The sequence below is a fragment of the Apodemus sylvaticus genome, chromosome 3 (genome assembly GCF_947179515.1).
Source record: "Apodemus sylvaticus chromosome 3, mApoSyl1.1, whole genome shotgun sequence".
NCBI classification, from domain to species: Eukaryota; Metazoa; Chordata; class Mammalia; order Rodentia; family Muridae; genus Apodemus; species Apodemus sylvaticus.
In genome coordinates, this window is record NC_067474.1 from 46,319,927 (window position 1) to 46,337,482 (window position 17,556).

The 17,556-nt window shown below is 39.7% G+C and overlaps 1 protein-coding gene across 3 annotated transcripts in view; it reads left to right on the plus strand.

Annotated features, from left to right (window-relative positions):
- Positions 1 to 7: 7 nt before the first annotated feature.
- Positions 8 to 17,556, plus strand: part of Casp8ap2 (caspase 8 associated protein 2) — a 38,762-nt gene continuing 21,213 nt past the window's right edge. For 2 of the 3 annotated variants that reach the window (XM_052176186.1, XM_052176189.1), the window contains exons 1-5: positions 8 to 82; positions 9,039 to 9,121; positions 15,204 to 15,272; positions 15,996 to 16,096; positions 17,141 to 17,215. In XM_052176186.1, coding sequence (XP_052032146.1) covers positions 9,067 to 9,121; positions 15,204 to 15,272; positions 15,996 to 16,096; positions 17,141 to 17,215 — 300 coding nt within the window. In that variant the 5' untranslated portion in view covers positions 8 to 82; positions 9,039 to 9,066. Of the gene's footprint in view, positions 83 to 110; positions 330 to 9,038; positions 9,122 to 15,203; positions 15,273 to 15,995; positions 16,097 to 17,140; positions 17,216 to 17,556 lie in introns of those variants that run through there. The other variant, XM_052176187.1, reaches the window with a different exon arrangement.

A 17,556-nucleotide genomic window follows, 5' to 3' on the forward strand; every position in this document is an offset into this window, starting at 1 on the left:
CCTTCCTGAGGGCTGGGATTGGTGGAGACCGCGGAGCGCCTGGCGTCCCGACAGCAGCCGCTGTGCGGGGCTGGCCGGCCGGGTAAGTTCCTGAGGGCCTGTGGCGGGGCTGCTGGGGAGAGGCAGCGGGGTGCCGCCGGGGATGGCTTGCGCTCTGGGCGAAGGGTTGTGCCTCGCTGGGCCCCAAGGAGCCAGCTGCTGTCCCCGGGGACCGCCCTTCGGGGCGTCTCGGGGGGCGCTGGGGCGAGCACACGGAGCATCGCCCGGTCTACGGGGCGCCCCTCCCCTCCCCCACCGGTGTCTCCCAGGTCCCTACTTGCGAGCCTTCGGTGAGTGTGGAGAGAAGGCTGTCCCGGGTGTCAGGCGCTCACTGACGTGGGCATGTTCCCAAGCTGATGCCTTGAGAGAAGAAGTTGTTTCTGTTGGTCTCTGCAGCGTCTGGAACCATCGCTGACAGGGATGTGAGCGAGGATGTGAATGTAGAATTCTCGGGAAGCATTTGTGCTCCGGGATCGACTTGGCGGTCTTTTCTGTTCTCTCCGCACTGACACCACACCTTTTGCTTAAGGCCTTTCTTTCTCCTATGAGCTTCAACTCCTCTTTGGAAGGGAATAAGCCATTAGGCAAGACTTCTTGGCGCTATTACCATACCCCCAAATTATTTTTTTCATAGTATTTCCTGCCGTCTTACAGGAGATGCCCAGAGATTTATATTTGAAGGGCTGCTTTTGATTTTTGACATCTGACTGGAATTTATCCCAGCTCTCCACTCTCTGTTGGCTGCAGCAGATTTTCTAATTGGCTCTGTTAGTTTCCTCATCTCTTTCAATGGGATAAGAAATAATAGAGACTTGAGAGGAACTTCAGGATAATTTAAAGTGAATCAGTACTTTAGCGCATTTATAGCAATACTTGACTCATAGTAAAGGTGCAATGTATGCTGTTTTTCATGTCTTTATCGTCCTCAGAACCTAGAATGAGATTTGCCTCTTAGCTTTTGCCTGCTTCCCCCCCCATAAATGCATGTTTTTCTTATATTGAAAGATTTGAACTTCATACTGCTTTCAGAAAAGACCCCTAAATGACCTGTCTCTGCGTTTGCTTATGAATCTGTTGGAGCTGTTTATCCTTCCAGATAAATGGGTATCAACCTGTAACGTTTTTAAAGAACATTTTGGTGCTAGGGTCTGGTATGTTCAAAGCCTGTGAGGACTGCACACTACTGAGCAATGTTACTAGCCTAGCAGCTGTTATTAATCATTGGCTTCGCGTTTCTTAAAACTTGGCTTCTGCATGTTTCGAAGTTGTGCCACTCCACTCAGTAGTAACTCAGATGGGAGATGAGAAGAAACATAGAAAGATCTCTCTCCTCTCTCTCCCCTCCTCCTCTTCTTCTCCATCCTTTCTTCAATCCTGGGAGACTCACTGACTTGTAATTTTTGGCTTGTTTTTTTTTTGTTTGTTTGTTTGTTTTTGTTTTTGTTTTTCGAGACAGGGTTTCTCTGTGTAGCCCTGGCTGTCCTGGAACTCACTCTGTAGACCAGGCTGGCCTCGGACTCAGAAATCCACCTGCCTCTGCCTCCCAGAGTGCTGGGATTAAAGGTGTGCGCCACCACTGCTGCCCGGCTATAATTTTTGTTTCTAATATACCTGTCACCATGATGCTAATGAGTCCCAAATCATAATATCTATCATCTTAACTCTCTTTTTCTTTTAAGAAAATCTGTTAGGTATCCAACTCTATTTCTAACCTGGTCATACATTTTCATCTGATTCACCGGATCTTCTTTATTTCTCCATTACCATTAAAAGAATGCCTTCCACCTTATCAGAGGTAGAGATTTCAGAATCATCTTGAACTAATTTGGCATTTCATTAGCTCAACAAATGACTATTTTATTACTTACCAACCACTAAGCCAGACTGTACTAAGAGCTGATAATGGTGGGGAACAAAACATGACCTTTGTCCACCTGGGCCTGTATTGTCAGCAAGGTGGGCATTTTTTCCAAGTCCCATGGGAATGTAGAGTTGAATATAAATGTAACTTTATTCACCTGATGTAATTGTCATTTCCAAGGCTTACTAACTCAGTCTGCTAAACTAGGCCTAGTCCTGAAAGCTTCTGGCTGCTGTATAATCTAATTAGGCCTGGAGTGTTTTCAGCCTCTGAGACTTACTGCTCATCTTTTCTCGTTCTTTCTGAACTCTGGCTGGCTCCTTCTGTCTTTCTGTGTCTAGCTTGTTCTCTCTCTGCAACCTGTCTCTGTACAACTGTCCCAGTAAAGCTGCCTCCTCTTGCTTTTTTTTCTTTCTCTCACTTCACTGCTCTCTAAGTATCATCCCTTTCCTCTCTGTTCTAGTGAGAGTTGAGCATATTGTGGTCTATCAAATCTTTCTCTGATTCAGAACTTTGCCGTTCAATTAGACATCACTTTCAGACATGGGTGTTTCCTTCTACAAGCTCTACCTTGGTTTGGAATTAAAGGAGTGTACTGAGGGCATGCCTATATTCCAGCCAGAGGAATTAAGGTGTGTCATAAGGGTTGAATCACACAAATAGAAACAGACGGGACTTTTCAGTAAATAAAGATCCTGGGTTCACAATGTGATATCCTGCAGCAGTGAAAGAAATCCTATGGGGAAAGGATGCGGTGGTGTAAGGATATAGAACTGAAGCGAAGTGGCATACACTCTTGGTCCTGGCACTCAGGAGGCAGAGGCAAGCAAATCTCTGAGTTTGCACATTGCCTTGTGTACAGATTGAGTTCCTGCATGGCCAGGGCTACATGGAGAGCCTTGTCTCAATGACCTCACCCATATGCTCCCCAAAAACCAAAAAAAGAATATAGCAAAGGTCCTTACTTAGTGGGTTGAGATTGCGCCTAGGGGACATTACTTAGGCCAAAATATCAGTTAAATAATGGTAGAGTATTAAGCAGACAGCACTTTTCAGAGTTGCTGACTGGGAGAGAACAAGTGTGTTCATAGAGCTATTTGTGAGATCTACATAGACTGCAGGGGGGGTGGAGAAGAACTGTGTACAGAATGACACTGGTGCAGGTCTGGTATGCAAGACCTCTGCAGACCTGCTAACAAATGTGTTTATTGTCCTAAGATCAGCAAGAAGCACCCAAAGATTGTTAGGCACAGCAAGAATACGATCAGATTGCTATTTTGAAGACAGCTCAGGGTGGGTGGAATAGCTTAGCCAGGAGCTGATGCCAAACCTGACAATCTGACTGAGGTTGACACACGTAGTAGAAGGAGAAAATAAACTCCCCCAAGTTTTCCTCTGACCTCAATTTGTGTATAAACACAATAAATAAAAATATGTATATATAATATTTATATATAAATATTTATTTTATGCTTTATATTGTATATATAACATATATTCTAAGGACTTTTGATATAAAGGAAATTTCAAATCAGAAAGAGTGGACATTTGAATAGGTTTGCGTGCAATAGAACTACTTTGCCTTGGAAATCTCAGAGCTAGACTTTGTCTTTTGCTAAGTCCTTGATTCTTTGTCTTGCACAGTTTTCTTATACTTGTTTTGAGGTAGGATTTCACTGTGGTTCCTGATTCAGCCTTCCAGCTACTGAAACTAGATGTGTATGCTGTTGGATGGTTTTTCTCTCTAGCTCCTGGCCACTAGCATCTGAGATGTGAATTTGATTAGCTTCTGCTTTAGATTTTAAGTGAACCCTCTAGTCGCTACCAGAGAGAATTCAAGTATCTTAAACATATAAACTGTTTCTTCATTCTTTAAAACCTCACATTCTGATCTTGTGTTCACACATTTTAAACTGAGAACATTCATATCTTGTACTCATTTATATGTGAACTCATAGGTAGACTTGGTACAGGATAGATCTGGTGAGATAGTGTCAGAAAATATGTCTACAAACAGAATCCTCAGAAATTTGGAATTTTAGAAATCAAGGTGGCTAGAAAGGTACCAGTTTAAATCAAAATAAGGAATTTGGGCAAAATTCACTAGATGTTGGCAAGTTATGGAAAGTTTTTGAGCAAGAATTGCTACAGGCAGTGCTTCTATAAAAGAATTAGAATTGTTTGTAGCATGTATTTAGCAAACTTGGTAGCAACAGTAGGGCCTAAAGCACATTGAAACCCCAGTGAATGAGGGCAAATGGACAGATGGATGTTACAGAGGTGATGTCAGTAGTCTAGAGTATGAGTGTTATTCATAAAAATAAAGATGTCAGGAAATATTCTTTTGATCTGGACTTGGTGAATGTGTAGTTTCAGAGGAATGTATTTGTTTTATTTTTTTGTCATATTACTGACTATTGCTTTCTGTCTTAGTATAAGCAGTTCTTAACTCTCCAGTACTCTGAGGAGGCAACAGGCATTCTGTTACTCCTACCAATCAGTCTTTTCGCTCTTGAATCCTGTGCTCCTCTTACCCCATCAGCAGTTAGACCAAGGAGAAAGTTTATGTTAGTGTAATTAATTAAAGGTAAGATCATATCTGAATTCATAGCCTTTGGAAATTACTCTTTCATTTGTGTAAGTGCCCAAAGGCATTTATAGTTTGTTACTGAGCTTGTAATAGCCACAGCTCTGAAATCCTTTAGATGGAACTTTTCTGTGGTAGATGAGACTACCTAGGCCAAGAGTGAGACCAATGGACTCATCATAAAAATAAACTATGAGCTTAAACTTTTTGGCTCCTTTAGTCTTTTTTTTTTTTTTTTTTTTTTTTTTGAAGGTGGGGGAGGTTGCTTTGCTTTTTAGTAAATATTTGTGTCCATATGTATATATTGAGTATATAAAACTCAGTCCTTACCTTCAGGTCATCTGTGATCTGACTGGTATCTGTTGGCTACGGTGCTGTTATTTAAATTATTTAAAATTTAGCTGGGCAGTAGTGGCACACACCTTTAATCCCAGCATTCAGAAGGCAGAGTCAGGAGAATGAGTTCTAGAACAGCCAGGGCTACATAGAAAAACCCTGTCTTAACCACCCCCTCCAAAAAAAAAAAGGATTGAATAAATCAGTTCATTATGGCCTCCTGAAAGATAGCTGATTTCATACCTGTCATCTGTAAATATATAAGCAAATATGACAAAAGAGATTCTAAAGATATGTTTAAGGATTTTGCTTCGAGGCAGAATGTCATGTATCCAGGCTGGCCTTGAAGTAGCTGAGTGTCTGCCTCTGAGTGCTGGGATGACAGGCAGGCTTTGTGTATGTGTGATAGGCAAGCACTCTACTAATTGGGCTACATTTTCTCTCATGACTAAGAATTTTGAAGTGGGGAGAATTATCCTGAATTCAAGTGATCACAGAATCTGTCACCCAGGTTCTAATAAGAGAGGAATAGGAAAAGAGGTGTTAGGATTCTCCATGTGATGATCGGGGCCTAGAGGGAGCATAGCAGGCTAGCATGCAAACGTAGTTATGGAAGCAGACATTGGAGAAGAAAGGAGATGGTAGGTCTTAGACTCTGAAGATGGAGAAAGGAGGTTCCAGTCCGGGAATGTGGCGCTATTAGAATGTGGAAAATGATGCCGGGCGGTGGTGGCGCACGCCTGTAATCCCAGCACTTGGGAGGCAGAGGCAGGTGGATTTCTGAGTTCGTGGTCAGCCTGGTCTACAGAGTGAGTTCCAGGACAGCCAGGGCTACACAGAGAAACCCTGTCTCAAAAAAAAAAAAAAAAAAAAAAAAAAGAAAAGAAAAGAAAAGAAAAGAAAAGAAAAAGAAACTGGAAAATGTGAACAGCCTCTCTCAACCCCCATAGAACCACAGCCCTGATGACACCTTGATTGTAGACCAGTAAGATTTCTTTTTTACCTCCAGAGCTATAAAAATACTATGTGTTAAACTGTTTGGTGTAACTTGTCAAAACAGAAATAGAAGACTAGTTACACAATCTTATTGTGCATATTTCATGTATCAATGGCTACATGTGCTTATAGCTACTCTTGGTAACAAAGCATTTTGACTATCATAGAAAGCTGTTTGACGACACTGGCTTGAAATATTTTATGATTATTTTGAAACTGTCTATGTGTGTGTGTGTGGGGGGGTGGAAATGTGCCTCTGCCTAAGGAGTCCAGAAGAGGCTGTCAGATCCCCTGGACCTGGAGTTATGGGTGCTTGTGCGCAAGCCACTTGATGTAGGTGCTGGGAACAGAACTCTGGTCTTTGTAAGAGCAGCAAGTACTTAGCCCTTGGGCTATCTCTATCCCCAGTAACACTGTTTTAAAGATAGTCTAAGCATCCAAAATCAAAATGACCAGTTCTAAGCTTAGAATTACTAAATGAAAAACATTGAGGAAGGAACCTGTATCAGTCTTATATTTTAGTTCTTCCAGGTGTTTCTGATGTAGGCTGTCATCTAGGAGAGCAAATTAGGGAGCCTGCAGAGATAGCTCAGTTGATAAATTACTGATTAAATATGTAGATATGCATTCAGATCACTAGAATCCATGTGAATAGACAGGCATCACATGCCTTATATATAATATTAGTGCTGGCTAGCCAGAGACTAGTGGATTACCCAGAGTTTAGTGCCTAGCTAGTCTTGTCAAATCAGTGAGCAGATATAGAGACCCTGTCTAAAAAATATGGTGAAGACACCCAAAGTGGCTCTTTGGCCATACATGAACGTGTATACATACATACATGTGCTATCCACACAGGTACACATGTACACTAAAGCAAATTGTAGTAGTTGTTGCTGAGTGTAAGAAGTTCAGTGTGTTGATGGCTAAGATTAACTCTTCTGTACACAAAGGTCATTTCTTTTGTGGTTGCTCTTGGATCACCATTCTAAGAGGAAACAGGATGATCACAATAAGATGAGTTAGGAGACTGACCTGCTGCCCTTGCTACCTGTGTTCTAAGAGGGTAACAACATAGAATACTTCAGAAATTGCACATACAGCCATTTCTGCTTTGGTGTGATATGTTAAAGTGTTTGTTTGCTTGCTTGTTTGTTTTGGTTTTTCGAGACAGGGTTTCTCTGTGTAGCCTGAGCTCCAGGCTGTCCTGGAACTCACTCTGTAGAGCAGCCTGTCCTCAAACTGAGAAATCCACCTGCCTCTCCCAAGTGCTGGGATTAAAAGTGTATGCCACCACTGTCCGGCTGTTAAAGTTCTCTTAATTTTTTTTTTTCTTTTTGTTTGTTTGGTTTGATTTGGTTTTGGTAGTAAGGATTGAAACCAGAGCATTGTGCTTGGTGAATATGTTGTGCCACAGAGTCATATTCCCCATCCCCTAATACAAACACACACACACACACACACACACACACACACACACACACACACCTTTAATCCCAGCACACAGGAAGCAGAAGCAGGCAGATCTCCGAGTTCTAGGCCACCCTGGTGTACAGAGTGAGTTCCAGGACAGCCAGAGCTACATAGTAAAATTATGTCTTGGGAAAAAAAGTGTGTGTGTGTGTGGGGGGGGGCTTGCTTGCTTTATTTATTTATTTTGAGATAGAGTCTTGCTATGTAGCACAGACTGACCTGGAACTTTCTATGTGGACAAAAAATGGCCTCAAACTCTTAGTCATTTTGCCTCTGCCTCTGCAGCACAGGTTCATGGCATAGCTCTAAATGCAATGCATGCACCTATGTATTGTTCTTTCTTTGCACCATGTGGGTCCTGGGGAGTTAAATGTAGGTTATGAGGTTTGGCAGCAAACATCTTTACTAAGACAATTCACTGGCCTTCTAAAGCCATTAAAAAAGAAAAAGGTCTGGGTTTGTTTGTTGCTTGATGACCTGAGTTCAGCCCTCAGGACCCACGGGGTGTAAAGAGAGAATAGACTCACGAAAGTTGTCGTCAGACGTCCATATCTGTACATCATGGTACATTTGCACAACTCCCTAATCAATAGGTAAAAGTTTTTAAAAAGTACTTCTTGCCCATTTTTCTAGGTACATATACATGTGTATTTGTGTCTTTTTAAGATTCATATTTGCATGTGTGTGTGTGCCTGTGCATGTGTGATGTGAGTGCATGTGTGATGTGAGAGCCCATACAGGACAGAGAACAACTTAGTGGTGTTGATTCTCTCTTGCCTTTACATGGCAAGTTCGGGAATGAACTTGCGTTCAGGCTTTCACGACAAGTGCTTTACCTAATGAGAGTCTTTCCAGCCTGTGTGTTTCTCTCCTATTTATTTGTTTTTGTGGCACTAATTATAGAGTAGAGGGCTTCACACACGCCTGCAAGTGCTCTACTGTTGAGCCATACCCCAGCTTGGACGCATCTTTTTTATTTTTAGTGTTTTATTTACTGCTGTTGTATTTGTGTGAATGGCGTATGTATGAGGGCAGGCATGTGCTTGCTGCAATGCGTTCTCTTTCCACAATGGGTTCTGAGAATCGATGGATCTTAGGTTGTTAGGCTCCTCCCTGTGATCCGTGGGGGATAGCATTTGTATTTCTTGTTATATGAATATGTTTTATGAGTATGCTTTTAGTGCTGATGGTTCTTATTTTAGTGCAAAAGTTAATTTTTGGGCTGGAGAGATGGCTCAGAGGTTAAGAGCACTGACTGGTCTTCCAGAGGATCTGAGTTCAACTTTCAGCATCACATAGTAGCTCACAACCACCTCTGATTCCCTCTTCTGGTGTGTCTGAGGACAGGTACAGTGTACTCCTATACATAAAATAAATAAATTATATTAAAAAAATTAATTTGTATTTTGAGATTCCTTTTTCCCCCTGTGATAATGGGGGCCAAATTCAGGGCCTGGTACATTCTAGCATAATTTGGCCTGTTTTATAAAATTAGTGTCATTTACTATTTTCATGGCCTATCTGTACTAACGACTTTAAGAGTTTCATTTTATTAGTGTAGACTTTTGCTCTGAAAAGGTTAGACTTTTTTTTCTTTTAATGTATAGGTATGTTTTTTTGGGGGGGCGGTTGTTTTTGTTGTTTTTTTTAATGAGAATGAAGTTATTCAAGTGTGCTCAAATTAGAAGGTTGCTTTGTAAGATGAAGCTATTCTAATGGTGGGAATCTTTATGCTTAATACCATAGATGGCACCTATGAAAAGGATATAGGACCATGGCAGCAGATGATGACAATGGTGATGGAACAAGTTTGTTTGATGTCTGTCCTGGTAAGAACTCTCAGTTGTCTCTCTGAATTTACTTACTCTTTGTTTTGTTCTAAGCTTTGGTGCTGGGAGCTTAGAACCAGGATCTTTCAAATACTAGGCACATATTCTGTCCCAGTGATAGCTTTAACCTCCCTTGATCTCAATTAGAAAACCATTTACTTATTCTTAGGGAAAATGATCCTCACCTTTTTTTACTGTGCATAAGTGACTTAACATAGCAAAACTCTTGGAACATAGGGAGTACTTAGTAAACATGAACTTTTTTCTTGTTTTGTTTTGTTTATAGTGCTGAAAATCAATCCCAGGGCTATATGCTTGACTACACAGCACATTACTCAATAGCTATATCTGTACCCTTTGTGTGTAGTTTGGGGATCTCACTATGCTTTGAGGCTGGGCTAGAACTCCTAGGCTCAAGTAATCCTTTTGTCTCAGGCAACTAAGTAGCTGGGCCTGTAGGCACAAAACAATGTGCCTGGCTGACTTTATTCTCTCCCTCTCCCTCTCCCTCTCCCTCTCCCTCTCCCTCTCCCTCTCCCTCTCCCTCTCCCTCTCCCTCTCCCTCTCCTTCTCCCTCCCTCTTTCTCTCTCTTTTTCCCACTCCCTTCCTCCCTCTCCCTTTCCTTTTTTTCTTCCTTTTTCTTTTTTGTTAAAGATATGTTTATTTTTGCATTATGTTTATAAGTGTTTTGCCGGCATGTATTTATATACATCATGTGCGTGCCTGGTGACCAAGGAGGTCAAGGGGCGTTAAATCCCCTGGAACTGGAATTACAAATGGTTGTGATCCACTATGTGGGGGGCTTGAACTGAACCTGATGTGTAAGAACAGCAAGTGTTCTTAGCCACTGAGCCATCTCTTTAGCCCTTGGCTGACCTTTCTTGTTGTGTGCTTTTAAGTCTCTAAATATAAGTAATCAAGGAAGCAATTTTGCTAACATGATAGGTCATAATATCTATTGTCATATTCCAAATAGATATGTTTTACTTTTGAAGTAAAACTTTTTGTTTGTTTGTTTTGTTTTGGTGTTTTTGAGACAGGGTTTCTCTGTGTAGCGCTGACTACCCTGGATTTCATTCTGTAGACAAGGTTGGCCTCAAAAGAACTCAAGAGATCTGCCTGTCTCTGTCTCCCAAGTATTAGGATTTAAGGCAAGTGCCTTACTTTGAAGTACCTGCCTTTGACTGCCTGACTATGAAGTAAATATTTTTAATAAATGAAGTTATGCTTTTTATTATTGTTTAGGGAAGCATTGATAGTCATTGATAATTAATTTAATTATCCATTCCTGAATGCGGTGGTACATGCCTATAGTTTGAGCACTTGGAAGGCAGGAGAACTGAGTTCTAAGGCCAGCTTAGAAAAAATGGGAGTCATTGGTATAAAGAAGAGAAGCAACAAGAGGGGCAGGGGAAGAAGGGAAAGGTGGCAGTGGGGTGAACAATGATACATCAAGACATGGTAATAAAATAAGCTCATAAAATAGCTGTTTTGCAGGGGATTACAGGAAAGGGGAGTCCAGAGCCTCATGCATGCTAGGGAAATACTGCCAAATGAGCTATATCTCCAACCCTAAATAGAAATAGCTTACATGTCAAATAGAGTGATATGTAGGTTTGTGTATCACATAAACATACACACAGATACATTAACTCCTCCCATGTCTATAACCCACTCCTTCTCAAATTCATTACCTTTTCTTTAATTATGGCCACACACCCATACCCTGCTGAGTCTGTTTAGTATTGCTTATATGTGTATATTTAAGGGCTGACTGCTTGGGATTGGACAGCCTCTCAGGGGCCTTCTCTTGTTCTCGTTGGGCCTTATGAGATTTCCCCATCCATGTTGGCATGTCAGAGATGTCATTTTCCAGGTCTTGTTTAGGCACAGGCTATTTTTGTGATTTTTTTTTTTTTTTACAGGTGCAGCTTCCCTGTAATATATAGGAGCAGTCTTACAGCAGTTGTCCTAGTTTTCTGGCCCTTAACAATCTTTCTAGCCCCCTCTTCTACAGTGTTCCCTGAATCTTAAATGTAAGGGTTGCAGTGTAGTTCTATCACTGTGGTTAAGTATCTCTTAGTCAGTTCTTCAGTCTTACATAAAATGTATTTTTAAAAGTTAATGTTGGTAGACATAGAAGGGCTCCTGTCCCATCAGCATTATTAACACCATGAGTAGAATAGTTGTTACTTGTTTAACAGCTAATGTAGTTTCAACTTTTTACATTGCTGTTATTATATTGTAGGTTTTTCCTTTTAAAAAGCTAGGCATTGGTGGTGTACACCTTTAATCCCAGCACTCAGGAGGCAGAGGCAAGGAGATCCCTGAGTTTGAGAATAGCTTGGTTTACAGAGGGGGTTCCAGGACAGCCAGGGCTACACAGAGAAACCTTGTCTCAAAAAAAAAAAAAAAAAAAAAAAAAAAACCCCAAAAAAAACCAAAACCCAAAAAACAAAAAAACCAGAACAAACAACAACAGAAAAATTCGAAGTATAATATAATGAATACCTTCATTTTTTTCAACTAAATTAAAAAAATGTTTAAATTTTTAAAGGTTGTGCGTGCTTTTTTTGTTTTGTTTTTTGTTTTAGTTTTGTGGGTGTATGTGTCTGTCTGTCTGTCTGTGTATGAGTGTTTTATCTTCATATGCTGCTCCATGGATATGCTTGGTGTTGAAGCCATGGAACTGGAATTACGGATGGTTGTGAGCTAGACATGAGTCCTGAGTACTGAACCATAGTCCTCTATAAGAATTTAACTGCTGAGCTATCTCTCTAACCTCTCACAAATGTTTATCACACTATTAATTTTAAAGGGAAAAAATTACATTATTCTCACTTACTAGATATAGCTTCCTGTTTTTTGTGCATTACTCTCAAGACTCTTCACAGATTTACTTTTTTCTTACTTATTTTTATTTTTGTGATGCTGAGAATTGAACTCTGGAGCTTGTACATGCTGGCAAACATTCTACCACTGACCTACACCCTGACCTGTATGTTTAAATAGTGGAAGACTGCCATACATTCTGTTTTGAGTGTGCTTTTGAATTCCATTTTAATCTTTATTTATATGTGTGTCTTTGGATTATACTGCTTTGCTTTATTGTTGGTTGTTCAAGGAATTGTAATCTTTTAGGTATTGTTAACATTTGTCCTATGACTTGGTCATTGTTAGGAGTGTCCTGATGGCAATCCAAATATGGTGTGTCTACAGAATTAACTCAATAATAAGATGCTTTAACTTTTACTTTAAATAGTCTTAAAGAAATTAAAAGCATTTAGGAGGATAACTTTGATCATTGCTAGTCTTTTAATATTACCATGGTATCATTTTCTCTTTATCCTTTCTTTTTTATTCCTAGACTCCAGTTATATCTTGTGGAAGATTTTGACCGTATTCTGTGAAATTCTTTAAATATTTTATTAAGCTTTTTTCACCTTATTTTATTTGTGTTTTGTCTGCATGTAATGCACATGTATCTGCATGTCTGTTAAGGGTGTGCTTGGTGTCTGCAGAGGTCTTCATGGTTGTCAACCACTATGTAGGTCCTGGAAATCAAATCAGATCATCTCATCTGTAAGAGCAGCCAGTGTTCTTCCCTACTGAAGCATCACCAGTCTCTTATAAGACTTCTAAAGGCTTTCTCCTCTTTCCCTCTTTTTTTTACAGACTTAGTTTAAAAAAAAAAAAAAGAGTAATTTATACTAATCAGTGTAGTTCACAGTCAAGCATATCCAGAGATGATGATGATGATGATGATGATATTATAATTATTATATGTAGCTTTCGGTTGTTTTAGAGTTTTCGGTTGTTTCTTTTCAGTTGGTTGGTTGGTTGGTTGGTTGGCTTTTGTTTTTCAAGATAGGGTTTTTTGTGTAGTCCTGGTTGTCCTGGAACTCACTTTGTAGACCAGGTTGGCCTTGAACTCTCATAGATTCACCTGTTTTGTTTTCTAAGATGAGATCTTACTCTGTAGGCCTGGCTGGCCTGGAACTTGCTGTGTATACCAGGCTAGCCTTTAAGTTTTAGGATTATAAGTATACACCACCATGCTCAGCCAGTTGGTTCTTTTGTTGTTGTTTTGAGACAGGGTCTCACTGTGTAGCTCTGATTGTCTTGAAACTCACTCTGTAGACCAGCTACTCCTGAGTGCTAGGATTAAAGGTGTGTGCCACCCGGCCTGGCCCCACTTGGTTCTTTTAATTGTTTCTATTTCTCTGGTGAGGTTTACTAAATTTGGATTGTGTTGGTTACAGTCTAACTTATATGTAATCCCAGCACTTGGGAGGCAGAGGCAGGAGGATTTCTGAGTTCGAGGCCAGCCTGGTCTACAGAGTGAGGTGAGTTCAGGACAGCCAGGACCACACAGAGAAACCCTGTCTCAAAAAACAAAACAAACAAACAAACAAACAAACAAAAAAACAGTCTAACTTATAACTGTGTGAGGACTCAGGATTCTGTTCCTATTCTTTATTTTAACAGGTATTTGACTTGACTGAATTTGCACTTAACACTTTCCCTGTAGTTGGAGGAACTAAAATCTCTGTCTAGGTATTTTAGCTTTTGGTGTATTTCGGAGTTTGTTCTCTTTGGGGGTTACATAGCTGTCTAAAGCACAGTTTGGGGGTCCTGTCCTTGGCTTTCTGAAATTGCTCTCTCAGCCATAGTTGCTCTTTCCTTAGAGCCTTTCCTCTGGTTTTCAAGCCTGTAGGTCTAGAAAGGTTGTCTAACCTGTTGACGTTTCAACATGATGATGCCACCTACAGATGTGGCAGGCTGCATCTTAACTATTCCAGTATGCATGTGACCTGTGGACCTTAGGTTGGACATTCTTGGCAGAGATTGTCCTTCTGTAGTTACTGCTGTAGAGCTCTAGTATAGACCTCTCTTTCAACAAACAGCAGTGATAAAGGGGAGAAGGTACTTAGAGCTTCTTTTATTTATTTACTTATGTATATGAATATTCTGTCCATATATGTGTGTGTACCACGTACATGCCTGGTGTTTGTAGGCTATAACACAGTATCAAATCCCTTGATAATAGATTTATAGATGGTTGTAAGCCTCCATGTAAGTGCTGGGAATCAGACCTGGATCCTGTGAAAGAGCATCTACCTCCTCAGGTAGCTTTACTATTTAGTTTGGTGTTTATAGTGTTATATGAAGATGGAAAGTAGCTTATTATTGTTGAAATTAAAACCTCATTACATATTTTTTAAAGATTTGTATGTGTGTTTGCATGTGCTTGCACATGTGCCCCTAAGTGCAGATACCATGAAGGCCTAAAGGTGTTGAATACTCTGGAACTAGAGTTAGTTATTAGCAGTTGTGACCCATCTGATGGGGTGCTGGGAACTGAATTTGGATCCTTTGGGAAAGTACAAGTGCTTTTAACTGCTAAGCTGTCTCTTTAGTCCCAGCACTAGTAGATTTTTTTTTTTTATTCTACAAGAGATTTTAAAAAAAAAAATTAATTAGGTGTAAATGAATGTGTCCATGAAGGTATGTGTATAGATAATGTGTGCTGGTATCCATAGAAGTCAGAAGAAGGCATCTGATTTCCTGGAGCTAGAGTTATGTGTTTGTGAGCCTCCTAACATGGATGATGGGAACCAAACTCAGGTCCTTTGCAAGTGCTCTTTACTTAAGAACCATCTCTCCCAACTCCATATATTTTTTTAAAGTGAATTTTTAAAGTAGTCAATTAATAAATCTCTACATCAAAAATTTTCTATTGATAAGCACATATAAATCTTGACTTTTTTTTCTTCTCCTTTTCCTGTTTTTCTTCTTTGATTGTTTGTTTGTTGTGCGTTTGTTTTTCAAGACAGGTTTCTCTGTGTGGCCTTGGCTGTCCTGGAAGTAGCTCTTTAGACCAGGCTGGCCTTCGCCTCCCAAGTGCTGGTATTAAAGGTGTGTGCCACCACCACCACTACCACCAGGACCCTTGTCTCATCATGCTTTAAAGCAGAAATAATATATTCCTTTCCTATCCTTCCAAGTAGGAATTGAAACAAAAAAAAAAAAAACCTCAGCCGATAAGCTAGTTTTAACTAGTCTTTGCTATTTTTGCAGCCTCTCCTCTTAAAAATAATGATGAAGGCTCATTGGACATATATGCTGGGTTGGATAGTGCTGTTTCTGGTATGTAAATTTCATAAAACAGTCTCATCTTGTTTGGTTGATTTACTGTGTTTGTTTTATTGTTAATGGCACTTGGTAACTTCACAGCTCTAAAATAATGTCTTTGAAAGGATTCCACTGAGGTAATTAGTTTTTGACCCAAAGCTTGATCAGAACATATTAACACAGGCATTATTAATATTAATTATTATTAATCTGTGATTCAAGTTTTATTAGGTTTTGTGCAAAAATCTTTCATACCATTGAAATGGCAGCTAGTGCTCTAGTGTTATGTGTTTGTGAACCTCCTGACATGGATGATGGAAACATGCATTCCTGGCTATGCTGTCACAGAGAGACTATTTCTGTGCATGTCTTCAAATGCATCAGTAACAATGGTAATGGAGTGTCTCACCACCTGTTCAATTAAGAGCTTTCTACAATCAGATCTGTCAGTGTTTTGTAACAGATAATTATCACACTGGATTCATTGGAACAGCCACCTTGTGGCATTCTTGTGATCATCTGTAAAATTAGTATAGGCTGTAGGAAATGCTGGTAAGGAGAAATGTAATAACCCTTTGATGTAGATACTACATCAAGAATTCTAGTATAAAGAATAATGGTATACATGTAGAAAATATGAAAATAACAAACCATTCTTTATGCTTACTAAAATGTTGATAAAACTAATTCACAAAAATTCTAACAAGTATCTTAATGTAAGTTTTTGTTTGTTTTCAGACAGTACTTCTAGATCCTGTGTGTCATTCAGAAACTGTTTAGATTTGTATGAAGAAATTCTGACTGAAGAAGGAACTGCGAAGGAGGCAACATACAATGACGTATGAGTTGTTCTATTATTAAGAATGTTTATTTGTAGCTGTAATCCCAGTACTCTGGGAGGCAGAGGCAGGCGGATTTCTGAGTTCGAGGCCAGCCTGGTCTACAGAGTGAGTTCCAGGACAGCCAGGGCTATACAGAGAAACCCTGTCTCAAAAAAAAACAAATCCAAAAAAAAAAAAAAAAAGAATGGTTATTTGTTTTTGTAGCTCCTGTAGGCTACAGCTTACTATTGGACAGTCTGTGTTTAGGGATGACTTCCTTTTTATTTATTTATTTATTTATTTATTTATTTATTTATTTATTTGATTAATTTATGTGAGTACATTGTCGCTGTCTTCAGACACACCAGAAGAGAGCAGCAGATCTTATTACAGATGGTTATGAACCACCATGTGGTTGCTGGGAATTGAACTCAGGACCTCTGGAAGAGCAGTCGTGCTCTTACCTGCTGAGCCATCTCTCCAGTCCCGTAGGGATTAGTTTTTAAATTAATATTTAAAGCAGTTTCTGCCTCTGATTTGTTAAGAAATACTTTTAGAATACATGTCTAAATTCAGTTACAATTTTATTTGACTGAACTTAAGTATCTAAATATATATAAAGCTATAGTAGACTATCAGTGAAATGCTACATTTTATTTCTTTCATGATTTATATTAAGTTGTGTGTTGCATAATGTGTCAAGACTTATATGTCACAAATTTCTTTTAACTATATTTGAACATTAAGGTTCAGAGTTACACTAAGAAGCTTACAAAATGTACCATGAATGAGGTGAAATTTAAAAACCAATAGTCTGGGCAGACACAGTGGCACTTGCCTATAATCTCAGTGCTAGGGAGGCTGAGACAGGAGGCTCAGTAGTGAAGCAGCTTTGCCTATCTGGAGACACTGTAGGAAACAATAGCAACAACAGAATACAACATAATCTGACTTAACAGCCTATGAGTACATTGATTCCCGCCCCCCAAATTTTAAATTTTAAATGTCATTTAAGCTAAGAAAGTATAATAATGCCAAAATTAATCCTTTTGTGTTTTACAGTTGCAGATAGAATATGGAAAATGTCAGCAGCAAATGAAAGATCTGATGAAAAGGTTTAAGGAAATACAGACACAGGTATCATGGTTATTTCTTCTTCATTAACATTTATATGTGAGTGTGCACATATGAGAGAATGGGTGTGAGTGAGCTTGTTTGCACATGCATCTAGAAGCCAGATGTTCCTTGGGTGTTACTCCTCAGACACCATCTGCCTTATCTTTTGAGGCATGGTTTCTAACTGGCCTGCATCTCACAAAGTAGGCTAAGCTGCAAAGCTAGCAACCCGCAGGAATCCACCTATCTCCATTTCTCCATTACTGAGGTGATAAGCATGAAGAACCCAAGATAGCTTTTCCTGTGAGTTCTGAGGAATCAAACTTACATTCGCACACTTGCGTGCCTAGCTCTTTACTCAG